The 17,624-nt window shown below is 41.2% G+C and overlaps 1 protein-coding gene across 1 annotated transcript in view; it reads left to right on the top strand.

Annotated features, from left to right (window-relative positions):
* Positions 1 to 1,075: 1,075 nt before the first annotated feature.
* Positions 1,076 to 17,624, top strand: part of LOC308088131 (H-2 class II histocompatibility antigen, E-S beta chain-like) — a 129,149-nt gene continuing 112,600 nt past the window's right edge. Inside the window, exon 1 of the mRNA XM_080432505.1 lies at positions 1,076 to 1,224. Coding sequence (XP_080288631.1) covers positions 1,122 to 1,224 — 103 coding nt within the window. The 5' untranslated portion in view covers positions 1,076 to 1,121. The remainder of the gene's footprint in view (positions 1,225 to 17,624) is intronic.

Below are 17,624 nucleotides of genomic sequence, written 5' to 3'. Positions count from 1 at the left end.
AAATAAAAACTAGACTAAAATGTTAGTGAGTGACTAGTGGAGAAGAGATCCAGTAGAACTGAAAGACAAGTCATTTTATGTTTGGTTGCGCTCGGGTGTTGTGCTCTGAAAATAGCAGATCTACAAGCTCACAACGCGTCGCACTGCGTCAGCACACAACCAAGTGTAAAATCAACCATTACGACGCCATCACGGCACCGCCAAAACACATGTTAGTCGACTAAATCAACTATAGATTTAGTCGACTAAAATCTTATGATATTTAGTCGACTAAAACTAGACAAAAACTAAAACATTTCAGATGACTAAAATATGACTCAAACTAAATGTAATTTTATTCAAAAGACTATGACTAAAACTAAATGTAAATCAACACATCCTGAAACCTCATTACAGCACCTGGTCTGGTGGCGTGCCTCACTAATCATTAGACTGACAACCCTAACCTCCTGGTATCGTTTCCCGCTGCCGACACTCTTTTTACAACCACTATTTGTTTAACTCATTGACTGCCAGAGTTAAAACATCGTCTGACTATAGCTGACCTACCAACCCACCGACCGACTTTTTTTTATTATCAGAATATCAGAAAAACACACACACACACACACACACACACACACACACACACACACACACACACACACACACACACACACACACACACACACACACACACACACACACACACACACACACACACACACACACACACACACACACACACTCCTTTTACTACCTGTATATTCAGTATAGAATGTTGAATGTTGGTCCAAATACATGAACATTAAAACAGATGTTAGGAACTGTTGTTGTGACATCATGAAATAAATCATTCTGTATGAATTACTTTCATAATACAACAAAACCACACAAAAAAAACATTTGAATCTGTTTCAGTGTGAATAAAACGTTTGACAGGAAGCTACTTTTAATATCCAACCTTTCACTTCATATAAGAACCAAACATGATTGTTTAACATGATGATTATGTGTTATTGTCACTGTGAAGAAGTTTGTTGTTGAATTTAATTTCATCTTTGTTTTTTTTCCCAGTGTTCCATGAGATGATTTATGTCCTTGGCTGTTCAGACACAGTTAAAGACTCATATAAAGAGTGGATGTTTGCACTGGATGGTGAAGTGTTGGTCTACGCAGACTACAACAAAGGGAAGGTGGTGGAGCCTCAGCCTCCGTTTGTAGATCATATCACCTACACAGGAGGTTATGAAAGAGCTTTGGGTGATCAGCACTACTGCAAAGGCAACCTGGACAACATTCGCACTGCCTTGAAGAAACCACCAGTGAAAGGTACATGAATACTATGAACACAATAGTTATTAAGTGAAACGGTTGAATGTATTTAACATGAATGAAAATGTTTAAACATGTATAGTAAGCATTTATGGTTGTTATGGTGAAATATTTTCTATATAATATTTATTTCTAGTAAACATGAATATGTGCAGATAATATGATTATACAACAGTTACCATCAAAATAAAACATATCAAAATGTATTCATATTGTGAGGCATGCTGCTGCTGCTGCTGCGTTTCACCGTCTTAGCGCTCCTCCAGCGCTACATTTAGGTGCTTTTCGGTATCAATACTGCAATCTAGAAGTACTCTGTTACAAGTAAAAGTCCGGAATTCAAAATGTACTTAAAAGTACAAAAGTATTGGCATCAAAATTTACTTAAAGTACCAAAAGTATAAGTACTAAAATGTTTGAAAATAGCAGATCTACAAGCTCGTAGCGCGGCACTCGGTGCCGCGCTATGAGCTTATAGATCTGCTGTTTTCAAATAGCCTAGGTATAAAAAAGAGGTTATCCTGGAAATACATGATGGGGTCAGACAGACAGACAGACAGACAGACAGACAGACAGACAGACAGGCAGACAGGCAGACAGGCAGACAGGCAGGCAGACAGACAGACAGACAGACAGACAGACAGACAGACAGAGAGAGAGACAGGCAGACAGACAGACAGACAGACAGACAGACATAGTCCTTGTTTACTCAGCCACTCTAGTACTTGACAATTCAAACACACACAGTGATGATATTATATACAGATTATAATAAAACTGAACATTAATGACATTTTTAATTGTCCATTTCCAGATGGATATGTGTTCTGTCTGGCTTCCCGCTGTGTGTTTAACTCCAGTGAGCTGAAGGACATACAGTTCATACAGTCAGGTAATTTCGATGGTGATGAGATCACCAGGTGGGACAGTAGAGTAGATCAGTTTGTTGGATACACTGAGTTTGGTGTGAAGAACGCAGAGCTCTGGAATAAAGATCCTACACTACTGGCTGTGATGAGAGCAAACCGAGAGGGAATCTGCAAACCCAACATTGAGACCTACTACTCCTCTGCTCTGAACAAGAGAGGTGAGCTGATCTCAGAGCAGCACTCAACACTCATCACCTCATAAACTATAACATGACATCATAATAAATCATTCTATTCAGAGATGATTAATGGTGTTAATATTGATCTGATAATGATTATAAAACATCCCTTGGTCTGGGCCGTAGCGTGACGGTCCAGACAGCCTGACAGCGTGTCGCGGGTTCGACTCCCGATCCCGACGACCTTTGCTGCGTGTCACCCCCTCATCTCTCTCCCCATTTACCTGTCAGCCTATCACTATCCCTCTCTCTAAAAAATAAAAAAAATTAACATTCAATCCGGGAACGCATCTCTGTCATTTTAGATTTCTTTGGCTATTCAAAAATAGTAGATCAAGCTCATAGCGGAGTGCCGCGCTATTAGCTTTTTTTTTTACTATATTTTTAAATCAAATCTTTGCTTCTGGGGGGTCCCTGGAACAACATATTTGACAAATGTTCGCTTTAAAAATATATATATTTAAAGATTTGAACACATTTTCAAGATTTATCAAAAAAATAGCAGATCTACAAGCTCATAGCTTGTCTACAGTATCTGCTATTTTTGATTAGCCAAAGAAATCTAAAATGACACAGATGCGTTCCCGGATTGAATGGGTTAGTATTCTTAGTAACAGTCTAAAGTGGAGTCTGAAGAGGAGAGTCTTCAGATTATGGTGGAAGATTAGGAGTGAGTCTACAGTTCTGACTGCAATGGGGAATTTGTTCCACAGTTTGGGAGCCAGAAGGGAGAAGAGTCTGGGACGTGTGGAGCGTTGTCCAGGGTGTTTTAGAGAAGGGAGAAGAGTCTAGGACGTGTGGAGCGTTGTCCAGGGTGTTTTAGAGAAGGGAGAAGAGTCTGGGACGTGTGGAGCGTTGTCCAGGGTGTTTTAGAGAAGATTCAGACAGCTCCCCTGTGTTAGCTGATATGAGTGAGCGGGAGGGGTTGTAGGGTTGGATCAGGCTTGAAGATATGGGGGTGTCATACATTTGGTTGCTTTGTAGGCCAACATCAGTGTTTTGTACTCTGTGAGGGCAGCAACTGGGAGCCAATGGAGGGAGAGGAGAACGGGGGAGAGCCGAGAAACGTGAACATTTTGGCTGGTTGACCAAGTGTGTTACGGCTTTCTGGATCATTTGGATCTAATGTGGATAATATACAATTATTCATGATAATGACATGTTCCTATGACTGGTAATAATAATAATAATCTTCTTCATCCAGTGGAGCCCAAAGTGAGACTGAAGTCAGAGACTCCCCCTCGTCGTGGTGAACACACTCACATGCTGAGGTGCAGCAGCTACGACTTCTATCCTGAAGTGATCCTGGTGACCTGGTGGATAGGTCAAGAACCTTTGACCTCTGGTCTCTCCTATACCGATCTGTCTGATGGAGACTGGTACTACCAGTACCACTCCTACCTGGAGTACACACCCAGGTACACACCTAACAGACACCTATGGAAATACACACCTAATAGACACCTATACATATATTCTTTAAAAATAAAACAAGTGTTAATCACTTGCTGAAAATGGCCCATTAAATGGTAGGCTTATATTAAGTCTCTCACACACACACACACACACACACATACACACACACACACACACACACACACACACACACACACACACACACACACACACACACACACACACACACACACAGGAATACGCTATAACGTGCGTATCTCGTTACTAAGTTTCTTCTGCCTCTTACCTTCCTATTTTTTCTGCAATGGGGAGGGAATAGTGGAATACACAATAAACACTAGAGCGGAGGAGAGCCCAGCGGGGCATTCACGCTCCTACACAATAATAGTCAAAACAAATATTAACAAAGATCAACAGATCAATGTGAATAGAATCGCGGCGCGGTTCAGCATGTAGATCAGCTACTACTATTGTGTGTTTGTGTGTGTGTGTGTGTGTGTGTGTGTGTGTGTGTGTGTGTGTGTGTGTGTGTGTGTGTGTGTGTGTGTTGTGTGTGTGTGTGTGTGTGTGTGTGTGTGTGTGTGTGTGTGTGTGTGTGTGTGTGTGTGTGTGCGCGCGTGTGCATTACAGATCAGGAGAGAAGATCACATGCATGGTGGAACATCCCAGCCTGACCGCGCCTATCAAGATGGACTGGGGTCAGTTATTGTAATCTACTGTAATCTACTGTCTAAATAGCAGATATACAAGCTCATAGTGCGGCACCGAGTGCCGCACTATGAGCTTGTAGATCTGCTATTTTTGAAAAATCGTGAACATTTGTGCAAATCTTTGAATATATATTTTTTTAAGCGAACATTTGTAACTGTCAAATGTCTGTCAACATACTGTATGTCTTAAGTTTTTCTGAAATATATCAGTGGTGCTCAAACCTTTTCTTGTCAAGGACCCCCCAAATGTTTTTGGCCGCTGATCCCCATCAAAATATGTTGTTCCAGGGACCCCCCAGAAGCAAATATTTGAGTTAAAAATGTTGTTTAAAAATATATATAAATTATATTCAAATATTTGCAATGTTCAGATTTTTCAAAAATAGCAGATCTACAAGCTCATAACTTGGTGCCGCGCTATGAGCTTATTGATTTGATAAAAACAGATACAAGACCAGATTGATTTGATAAAAACAGATCAAAGACCAGATTGATTTGATAAAAACAGATCAAAGACCAGACTGATTTGATAAAAACAGATCAAAGACCAGATTGATTTGATAAAAACAGATCAAAGAGTCATCATGGTTTTATCAATGTGAAAACAAGACAGTTTTCTAAGACAGAACAGGCGCTGATATTCTTTTTTACAAACTGCCTCACAGTTCTGAGTCTAAGACTCTGTCCTAAGATACTTTCTGCACATGATTCCACAGCCTGCTTTATAATCATCATAGTAAAAGGTTGATTCATGTTTTCTAAAATCTATCATCATATCCTTTGTTTTGGATGTATTTAGCTCTAAGAAGGACATGTCACATCAGGTGACAAACTCCTCAAGGACTGGACCAATAGGGTTGGACTCATTATTATACCGAACAGACTCACAATGACTGTGTCGTCTGTTTATTAGGGTTAGGGTTAACCCATAATATGATATGATATGATATGATATGATATGATATGATATGATATTTGTATTATCAGATGACTCCATGCCAGAGTCAGTGAAGAACAAGGTGGCCATGGGAGCATCAGGTCTGGTTCTGGGTCTGGTCTTGTTCCTGTCTGGATTCATCTACCTCCAGTGGAAGAAACGAGGTGATTAGTTTACATGTTTAATGTTTAATTAACATGTTTCATTAATTATTATACTACCAGTGGAAAAAATGAGGTCAGATCAACAGAGGATCACATGACATGTGGGACCCTCACAGAAATGCAAACAAACAAACAAACATGTAAAACCACAACCTAAACAGGTTTATATTGGTTTAGAACCATAACCGGTTTAGACCAGTTTAGACGACCTAGTTAGAGGTCAAAGTGTGTTCTATGTAGTCACATTTAACTTTAATACATCAGTGTTACATTTAGTCTTAAATAAGAGTCAAATGTTCACATTAGTTCTGATGACTGAACCGTAATGTTTTTGTGTTGTTGTTGTATTATTGTGTTATTGTGTGTACAATGTAGAAATACACAAACAATGCAACATAGGATTTATTTGTGTCTGTTTTTTGTCTCTCTTCTTCTTCTATCAGGTCGTATTCTGGTGCCGACAACCAATGACGATCTTTAGACTCCTCCCACACACCCAGGTTCACTTCCTCTTTCTTTCTACTAAACCTTTTTTTTTGTAATGTATAAAAGTGTATAAAACTATAAAACATACACAAAACAACATGCTTGTGTAAGAAGTGCAACAACTAGCCTGGTAAACCATCCCGGTCGCGTGAATTCACATTATCATGTGTCTTCTGCTTAATTTCTTATAATAATGAATCTAATAATCAAATGTAATAATCAAATGATTTGTTGTATCAGACAACACTGATGACAATGTGGTCAGATGGGGGGGGGGGTCCTCTTGGTAAACTAACAACTTGCTCATGATCTATTCACCATGTATAGCATAGTTTTAAATCATTAAACCATTAACAAACATTTGACAAGTTATGAATAACACATTAACTGATCATTTGGGAATGATTAATTTACTATTATAAGGGAAGGTTATTCTAAAGTGTTAACATGTTCACACAGTTAATACATTCTGATTCTTATTTGTTTATTGTCTTTTCACAGAACACCTGGGTGTGTTTTCAGAGAAGCAGAGAGTCATCGCTGCCCTCTGGTGGAGAGAGGAGGAAAGTTGTGTGTCCATTCTGCTTTTAAATACTCATAACAGCAGCACAATGATGACATCATCCTCCTTTTTTACAAATGTGTCCTTTAAAAATGCTAAATGGCTAGCCAAGGCTAACGATAATTAGTGTGAGCCCATGTCGACGTGGTTTTGAGGTTAGTGTTAAGGTTAGGTTTATAGACATAGTGTTTGTGAGGTTAAAGGTCAGGGTTTAGGGTTAAGGTCAGGTTTATAGACATCGTTTTTGTAAGGTTAAAGGTCAGGGTTTAGGGTTAAGGTCAGGTTTATAGACATCGTTTTTGTGACGCTAAAGGTCAGGGTTTAGGCGCCACCTGTGCGACACACCAAAGGAAGAGGGAGTCCCAATTAGTGTGGGCGGTTCATCAAATTACTTTGTATAGTTTCTGTCGTCAGAATACACAAACATAATATTTCAGTTCTAAACTATATTGAAACATTAAATAATGATCACACACACAATCAGAGTTCTTCATGACATTCAATTCAATTCAATTCAATTTTATTATAGTGTCAAATCACAACAAGTTGTCTCAAGACACTTTACATGTAGAGAAGTGCGCAGTGTAATAACACAACCAAACTAACGCACTTTAGACATCCACACACAGGAAAAAATAGTTTCCTATTAGAAGTATCATCACCTGTGATAGCACCCATGTAATCTACATGATTCAGTGCCCTTGTGGTCTAGCATACGTTGGCAAAACTACCCGTAAATTAAAACAACATCAGTGAGCACAAAAGCTCAATACACAGGAATGATGGCGAATATCCTGTCGCTATTCATTTTAATGATGCTAAACATGACATATCCTCTTTTAGATTCCAGGGAATTGTCCTTCTCCTAAAGAGAAGAGAAGCCTACTGGATCTTCACACTCCAAACACTGGCCCCAAAAGGCTTAAATGATGAATTTGTACTTAATGTTATGCTGTGATTAGTCATGCGTTATTTGGATGGACTAGCTATGTAATAGACCTGTTGTGCTCGATTCGTTTATTTTTACCTTTATTCTCACTGTGTGTCTTTTTATTATTATTGGGTCCACTAATATTATCTCTTCCTTTATAGATATTGAAGACCTGGCCCGATGACATGTACAGGCCTTTTCCTCTGCTATTCAGAGCCGTAATTAGTGTTGCTGTGACCCAAAAAAAAATGTATTTTGTGAATGGGATTGGTGTTGCTTTAATATGATGGTGGTGGGAGTGGCTTTAGGTCTGAGATTGCGGGTGCAGCCAATGGGTTGCATGTCCGATGACCTTCACTTGGGAGGTGTAGCCTTTAAAATGTTTGGTGGTTGATGTGTTCTGTATTGTCTGTCCTGATGAAGGTCTAACGACCGAAACGTTGATTAAGAATAAAGAGCTACATTTTTTGCAAGATCCAGACGGTGTGCGGGTCCTATTCTTTGGTCTAACCATCAGAGATCTCCTCCATAATTTGTACATTTTTTACTTACGCACTTGTCGCTAACCCTTGGGGTGTGCATCGGCCTCCTTCACAAAAAACTAAAGTAAAGAATAAAATATGTGTCTAATTCTGACAGTTTAGATATTTCTTGGTCAGTATTATTTACTTTCCGTTTTTCAGCTCCACTGTTTTGTTTCTATCCGTTCATATTGGCTGAACTTCACTCATTAAACTAGTTAACAGATCTGTGGACAAGTGATGATGATGATGATGATGAAGGTTGTGGATTCATTTATTTGGCAGTTGTTGATGATCAGGACACACGGGTGGAAAAAAAAAAACCTTCACAAAGTATTGTGTTTACTGTATGTGAGAATGATTTCAAAAGTGGAATCACTTTCTTGTAAATATATATTTTAAATGATATAATTTATTTCTAAATATTTTATTGGAGGAACATATCAGACATGTCCCCTCCTTCCCCCCTGGGATCTGCACCCCTGATCATGAATGGTTTGAAGTTCAGATGTTAGATTTTGGCTTTAATTTGCTTGGTTTGAATGGAATGTCACAATATCAATAAAGGAATGAGAAAACATAATTGTGCCTCATGTTCTCTTAAATTTCACTGCAGGTGGGTTGCCAATTTCAGCCAATCAAGAGAGAGTGACCATTCATCAGCTTCAATGTTATAGTGTTCCAGTTTAAGTTTCATCACTTCCAATTCCACTTGTTTAATGTGTATCCTGTGTGAGTTCTCTCTCCTGATTGGATAAGATTGGTATCCCAAACTGAAAATGCAATTATTTAGTAAAGAGCTGGAGAGACATGGAGACTCCTGTTACTGAACAAACACTCTATAGTAATATGGTGTCATGGAATTCTGGATCAATCAGCAGTCGATGAGGCACATAGGAGTCGAGACAATATTCTAGGTGGTGATGATTATGCTTTATGTACATGATATCATGGGGAGAAGTACAATAACACTCATGTCAGTGGTACGGTAGTTCTGCCAAGAGCTCAGGGCAGAGATCATAGTTATACTGTAGCTGCTTCAAGGACAAACTGAACCATAACAAGATAGTCTGTACCAAAACAATAGCTATTAGACCTAGTGGAGACATTTAGACTCTTACAAGCTGTCAAATATCATACTGTATTGTAGAAGTATTATAAGTGATGGTAAAATATAAAGGTTAGATATAAGCAGCCATATAACTTCTTCCTCAGTGGTCTCATGTAATATTGTAATATTTTGAGATATGGAATTTTATGTTCACATTATGGAGTTGGAGGTTAATCACTGATATTAATTAAAACATCTTTATTTTAATACATTTCAACAGAAACAAAACAACACTCTGCATGAGAATGAAGTGTTAAAGCAGCACTATGTAGTTTGGGGTATCAGTGGACACTTTGGACACAAATAACATGGCAGCGACGTCTTTGACTTCATTAACTCCCATTACACCTAAGACAGGCACCCTCTGTAAATAGCTTTAAAGCACAGCTCAAGACCTATTTCTTCACTCTTGCTTTTAGTTGATTTTTAAATCTCTCTGATGTTAAATGGTAAATGGTGCATTTATATAGCGTTTTTATCCAAAGCGCTTTACATAGATTGTGCATTACATTCACCCATTCACACACACACTCATACACCGATGGAGGAGGAAACCATGCAAGGCACCAACCTGCTCATCAGGAGCAATTAGGGGTTCAGAGTCTTGCTCAAGGACACTTTGACACTAACTCTGGGGGAGCCCGGGATCGAACTGGGAACCTCACGGTTCCCATCCGGCCGCTCTACCGGCCACTCTACCCCTGAGCCACTGCCCCCCCTTTGTTATTCATGTCCTCACTGTTTTGTCTGATTCACTGCCTTTTTTGCTTTTATTTGAAAGGTAAGGTAAGTGATTTACTTTGGTTCAAATAAGTGTTAAACAGCTCTATATTGTGATAGTACTCATTGCTATAGAGTGTTTGTTCAGTAAATGGAGTCTCCATGTCTCTCCAGCTCTTTATTAACACATCAGGTGCCAAACACGGTCAAAAAATTGTTTTCAAAGAGTAGAGCATAGGTGTAAAAACCGTGTTATCAATATTTTCGTTTTTTTCCATAAGGGGGGGCTAGCACAGCTTTGGAATCACCCACGGTGACTCTGAGAAGGAAGGGACAGATTCATTAATGTGGTTCTCGAGGACAGAAGCGAGGAGGAGGAGGAGGAGAACGACCGTGAACGCGGCGGGTCCCAAGAGAACGGTCAGACGCAGGAGGAGGCGGAGCACCGCCGCCGCCAGGAGACGCGCCGCGTCCGCTAGGCCCAGGAGGAGGAGGCGGCGCGCGGCCGCGGCCAAAACCACCACCAGGAGACGCAGGAGGTCCACCAGGCGCCGCAGGAGGCCCGTGAGGAGGACTGCGCCGAAGAAGCAAGTGAGAAGGAGGAGAAGACGGGCCAGGAAGGTGGAAGAGTAAAGCGTCCATGTTGGGGGGCTGCAACGGTGGATTATTTTATTTCTTCCATTATTCCATCGGTCGCTTTTTTGATTTGTTAACCCATTCAATCAGTCATTTTAAATTTCTTTGGCTATTCAAAAATAGCAGATATACAAGCTCATAGCACGAGTGCCGTGCTATGAGCTTGTATATCTGCTATTTTTTGAATAGCCAAAGAAATCTAAAATGACACAGATGCGTTCCCGGTCTTAATGGGTTAATTTATTTTTATTTTTGTTTCATATATCAACAAAGTGTTATTTTACAGAGTTCATCTTGGAATTTGTCATTACAATTTTACTGTAATCCACAAAAGTGTGACTGTTAATTTATTATTATTATTATTATTATTATTATATACCTTAATATTCTGTCTGTCTGTCTGTCTAGAAATGCTTAATAAAGTAAACAACAGAATAATAATTTATTTTAGCAATTTCGCACAGATATAATAAAGTCCTTCATGGCAATACAAATAAAAGTAACAACAAAACTAAGTATCTCCTTGCTTACGGCAATGAAAGTATTCCATAAGTGTTGCACTCAGTGCCGTGAGCTTGTAGATCTGCAATTTTTAGGAATAGCCAAATAAATCTTAAAATGACAGATGCGTTCCTGGTCTTAATGGATAAAGCTGTTTGAGCTAGGCTAAGTTATGTGTGCTAATAACACAACCTGGATTAGAACATGTCACGTGTGAATGTGAGCGCTAGTGCTATGGAGATGATATCCAAACCGTCCTTCTGCTCATAAAACACAGTGTGTGACACGGGGCATAAATACAAATTCTTAAGTTTGCAGGAGCGTGAGGCAGGCGCACGGCAGCCGTAGGTTGACGCATGCACACTTTGATCATCCCATAGCTTGCGGCGCTGTAACCATGGCGACAACAAATGCCAAGCATCCCATAACCATAAACGCAGAATCTCCGCTGTTTGAGAGAATCCTGCTGAACAGGTTTTGATGACAGAATTCCTTGATGACAAAATTCCTTGATGACAGAATTCCTTGATGACAGAGGTTCCCTTTGATGACAGAGGTTTGCTTAAATATAGTGGGAGATGTTAAAAAACGAGTGAAAATAGCCAATATACAAGCTCATAACGTTTCGTATCTTGCAGTGTGAGACCAGCTTAAGTTTAGAGTTATACCTGATTTATACTTAGTTAGTGTGGTTGCCCTAACAGGGCAACCAGACTATAGTAATCCTCACACTTTATTAGTGTGGTTGACCTAACAGGGCAACCAGACTATAGTACTTGATGAACTTTATTTATAGATAAACAATACTTTGCCGCGCATCTCCTCCCACAGTTTTTATTCCCCAATGTTGTGCCATATCTCAAAATGACCGTCTTGACCTGGAATCGTGCGCTTGTATTTTGCTAAGAGATTGGTTAAATAGTTTAATTGATATTGATTTATTAGTGCATTAAATTTCCCCTTCCGCTTTAATGTAAAAGTGAAAAAACTCATTCAAGTATTTTTTTCTCAGAAACCGTAAGAGTTAGAGTTACCACATTTAGAGGGGAGGTTCATAATTTAGTCCGAAATTATTGAAAAGATAATTACACTAATCGGCCACATGGTGGCGCTATAACAGCGCCCTTTACGTTTTAGCCTATAACTCTTGAACCGTAGGTCGTAAAATCAAAATGAATTTTTTTTTCCCTGGATTCCTTGGGTCACTACGCATCTCCCCATATAGGCCACGCCCATTTGCGTCAGGATAGATTTTCCGCCATTTTGAATTTTCTTCAAAACACACTTTTTGCACCTTTTCCTATTTTTTTTTCTCCAAATCTCACAAAATTCGGTACACGTGATCTCTGGACTCATGCGATAAACCTATCCGAATGGCATTTTGATAGTCCATACCGTTCGTCCGTAATTGGCTTCCAAAGTTAGTGGGAGGAGCCCGTTTTTACCAAAAATGCCAAAAATCACGAACGAAACGTCCAATCGATCCCAAATTTGAATCACATGTCGAGGGTGGTTTACTCAACGAATCCACTTTGACCCTTAGGGGGCGCCACAACTGCGCAAAACGTAACCGTTTGATGCAAAAACATGATTTTTGGGGGGATCACTCCTCTCAAATTGAAAAGCAGGTGATCTCAGGAGTGACATGACGATGTCATTGGCCCGCTACATTTGTGGGAGGGGCTTATTTATTTTAGTGGGAGGGGCCTATTTCTTCAAATCAAAACGCCATGTATCACGAACACAGGATCCAATCAGCACCAAATTCGAATGGCACGTCACGCGGCCTCCGATGGTATTCCTCCAAGCATATTCCTCAAGTCCGGGCGGCGGCAACCTGCGACCGGCGTCGGCGCAACCACACTTTGCAATTGCCCTGAATTGCGACGCGTCTAGTTGTGCCTCGGTATCACACACATCATAACAGATCTATAAGCTCACAAAGTGTCTAACCCTAAAATATGTAAAACAAAAAATGTGGATTCATAATATTTTGTGTGTGTGTGTGTGTGTGTGTGTGTGTGTGTGTGTGTGTGTGTGTGTGTGTGTGTGTGTGTGTACTCACACAGCCACATGTGTGTGTGTACCATTGGAGTACAGGTGCAGAGAGGGAAATGTTGTAATCTTCACTTTCTCCACCAGGGGGCGATCTGTAGACAGAGCCCTCGTCACCACGACTCCTACGTAAGGTAATAAGTCTAATATGACCTGCACGCACGCACATACGTACACACACACGCACACGCACACACACACACACACACACACACACACACACACACACACACACACACACACACACACACCCACAGACACACACACACTAGTCTGGGAGGCATTGCATCGGAGCTTGGACAGCAGGGGCGCGGCCACTGCGTTGTGATTCAAATCAACAGCCAATGAAGAAAAGGGGGCGGGATCCACATGCAGTGGGTGTTCTATCTAAATAGGATCGACGGGAAGCAATTTCCCCTTGAGAAATTGCGGCCGCCATTGTTGTGTACTGCTGTTTGCCTCTCATCGGACTTTTTAGACGAGTCAGACCGGTAAGAGGCGTGTCCGCTCAGATTCTGAGCGTAAGCTACATCCCGCCCACAAATACCAGGGCTCTGGCCCAGAAGTTCCTCGCCAGAGCAGGCGAAAACTTCTGGGAACTCAGATTACACACACACACACACACACACACACACACACACACACACACACACACACACACACACACACACACACACACACACACACACACACACACACACACACACACACAGTGTTAGGATACTTTTAGGGAATGAATGTAGTCAAATTAACTCACTAGTCTAGCAGCAGTAATTAAAGGAGAGTTTAGTTTTTTCTTACCTCTCTTCCTATATATGACTCTGGTTCTTCAATGATGACAGCTGTGTACACATCTGACCTTTGACCTAACAGTGGGAGGAGCTCCAAAGAACTACAGACAGACAGACAGACAGACAGACAGACAGACAGACAGACAGACAGACAGACAGACAGACAGACAGACAGAGAGACAGACAGACAGACAGACAGACAGACAGACAGACAGACAGACAGACAGACAGACAGACAGACAGACAGACAGACAGACAGACAGACAGACAGACAGACAGACAGACAGACAGAATGTTTGTAAACAAACGTGTCCGGCTGGTATTTCCAGCTAGAAAGTCTACGTGGATATCTACTCCAGTGGTTCTCAAAGTGGGGTATGGGGACCCCCATGGGGTCCGTGAGGGGGAGGATCATCATCCAGGGGATGAGGTTATTACATCAACACAATAATTTTAACCACCTTATCCATGTATATGTGAGCTTGTATATCTTCTGTTTTTGAATTCGTCTTGAAAAAGAAAAAAAAAATATGGAGAAAATGTGACTTCTTTTTAACACAAATGTTCTCTTCTTGGCGTGTGTATGTGTGTGTGTGTGTGTGTGTGTGTGTGTGTGTGTGTGTGTGTGTGTGTGTGTGTTACCTGTCGGACTGGCCATTTGGCATACCGGGCAGACGCCCGGTGGGCCGATGGGCCAGTGGGGCGCTGGGTCGACCAAAAAAAAAAAGGAAAAAAAAAAGGATTATTACGATTATTTCCGGGTCGCGCGGCCCAATTATAAGTTACGTTAATGTTTGGGCTGGGATGCTTTTCAGCAGTGGCCTCAATGCGGCTGCAGAGTAGCCTGGGACCAGACAAATCTGCGAGTGCAAAAAAAATTTGCACTCTGCGATTTGGGTCTGGCACCGCTCCATAGACAATCCATTTCCTGCTCCAGAAGACGGGGGTAACCAATCAGGGCCCAGTATTCGAATATGGGAGACTGTAATTGGTAGTTGGTTTGTAGGTCTAACCAATTGCGTCGAGAGTCATTGTTTTGATCCCGCCCCCTTGGAAAAAACGTCCTCATAGAAGCACCAGACTCATCCACGCAGTGATATAGTCTGTCTACGCCAGGCTAGCTGCAGAGTTCATGTGCAACGTAGGTGGTGGCCTATGCTTTACACAGGGTTGCTGGGCTACCTGGTCCCAGTCCGGCCCTGCCTGTATGCTTCCAGGGGTGGGCAGCGGTCATGATTTGTGTGCATGGGGATCTCATCTTAAACAAGCTCAGTGCTTAATGAGTCTTCCAGTTTTGATTGATGTACTTTTATTTAGTAAGACATGAGAATCACAGTACATGGAAGTACAAAATTCACAATACAAGGTCTACTAAACTGGAAGACTCAGTTAAGCACGCAGCTTGTTTAAGATCAGAACCCCATGCACACAAATCATGATGACATATAAGAGACAGACAGATATACACACTACTATACAGAATGTCATACAATCAGCTTTCAGGTTACTGGTATGAAGAGAGAAAAAATATATATACAAAAGAGGAAAATGAAAGAGGGGGGGTAGGGGAGGGGTAGGTTAAGACTTAGACAGGGGCCATTTTCAAATTGCAGCCTCCTGAAGGTGTATCTTTAGGGCAGTTTTGAAAGTGAGTAGGGTTTTACACGCCTTTACTCCTTTTGGTAGGGCATTCCACATTTTTGATGAATAGCATGAGAACGAGTTCATTCCCTTAGTTGAGCCAAATCTGGGTTGAACATGATTTGTGGAGCTGCCTCTGGTGTTATGATCATGGACTTCATTAACATTTTGGAAGTATTTTGACAAATACAGGGGGATCCCAATGTTGTGGTGTATCTTGAAGACCAGGCCCATAGCAAGTTTCTGTACTCTGTCCTCAACCCTAAGCCATCCAATCCTAGCAAAATGAGCAGGGGTTAGATGGGTTTTGTGATTGAGGCCAAGAAGTAGCCTTACAAGTTTGTTTTGGGATGTTTGGAGCCTTGTTTTTAAGGCCTTGGAGGTGTTGTGATACCATGAAGTGCATGCATAATTATAATGACCTTGAATGAGGGCCCCTGCAATAATTTTAAAGTATTCTTACTGACTAGACGATCAATCCTCCACAAATAGCGTGTTGTTTGGTTGACAATTTTGATTACCGTCGTTTTTGTTACCAGAGAGGTTTACCTTCAAGATGGAGCCCAGCTAGGTAATTTCATCCTTTCTTTTGATGACATCATCACCCACTTTGATCGTGAAACTCTCTGCCTTGCTAAGGTTAGGACTGGACCCAAAGAGGATGGATTCAGTTTTTACCCAGGTGTAATGAAAGTTTGTTGTCAGAGAGCCAGATGCAGATCTTGTTGAGTTCAGAGCTGAGAGTTTTCTCAACCTGCAGCCTGTCCCTATCCGAGACTAGCAGGGCCGAGTCATCTGCGAACAGGAACAGTTTGCAGTCGCAGGCTGATGACATATCATTCACATATATCAGGAACAGTAAGGTTCCTAGTATACTTCCTTGAGGAACACCACAAGTCACAGGGAGGGGGGGGGGGGACTGGGTGCCGTTTACTTCCACCACTTGCTCCCTCCCTTCCAGGTAGGATCTCATCCAGTTCACTGACGTATCATCAAAACCTATTGCTTTGAGCTTATTGATCATAATTGGGTGATTAACGGTGTCAAAGGCCTTCTGGAGGTCCAGCATGACCATGCCGCAATATTTGCCCTTGTCGACATCTTGTTTGATAGAGTCGTTCAAATAGAGAAGGCATGTGTCAGTGGAGTGGTTTGTTCTGAAACCAGATTGGAATTTGTAGATTAGATTTTTCTCGGCAAGATACTTATCGACCTGTTCATAGACTATTTTTTCCATGACTTTCGAGATGGAGCTAAGAATAGAAATAGGGCGGTAGTTGCCAGGGTCTAATTTGTTTCCTTTTTTGTACAGAGGGGTCACCCTTGCTTTTTTGAAATCGTTAGGGACCCGTCCCTGTATGATGGAGAGGTTTATTATGTGGGTAATGATTGGAGCAATGGAGGCGGCTGAGTCTTTTAGAAATTTGGAGGGGATATTGTCGAGGCCTGTGGCTCTGTGTTGATGAAGAGCATTACATTTTTTAAACACCTCTTCTGTTTTCACAGGGGAGAGTTTAAAATCATCTTTGCGTACACCCTGTTTTTTGTAAAATGAGTCAACATGCTCTTCACCATTAGGTTTAGTAGACCTTGTATTGTGAATTTGTACTTCCATGTACTGTTGTTCTCATGTCTTACTAAATAAAGTACATCAATCAATCAATCTGCTCCCACTGGTTCTCAAAGTGGGGTCCGGGGACCCCCAGGGGTCCTAGTGGGGGTCCCAAGAAAAATGCGTTAATATAGCATCAACATAAGTTACTTCGGCTCTTCAAAAATAGCAGATCTGCAAGCTCACAACGCATCACGCGTTGTGAGCTTGTAGATCTGCTATTTTTGAAAATATTTTAAAAACCTTGATATTTTATTTTGGCCGCCATTATCGCATTAATGCGATCTAATAAATAGCGCGCCTGGCCGCCAAGATCGCATTAATGCGATCTATGGTCTCTTTTGATCTTTATGCTCTGATCACGCTATTCTGTAATGAATCACTCTAAGTTTCAGGTTCCACTTACTT

Source organism: Gymnoscopelus braueri, assembly GCF_963280865.1.
Source record: "Gymnoscopelus braueri genome assembly, chromosome: 7".
Classification (NCBI taxonomy): Eukaryota; Metazoa; Chordata; class Actinopteri; order Myctophiformes; family Myctophidae; genus Gymnoscopelus; species Gymnoscopelus braueri.
The sequence above is the reverse complement of the archived record's forward strand: the minus strand, read 5'-3'. Positions and strand labels throughout refer to the sequence as shown.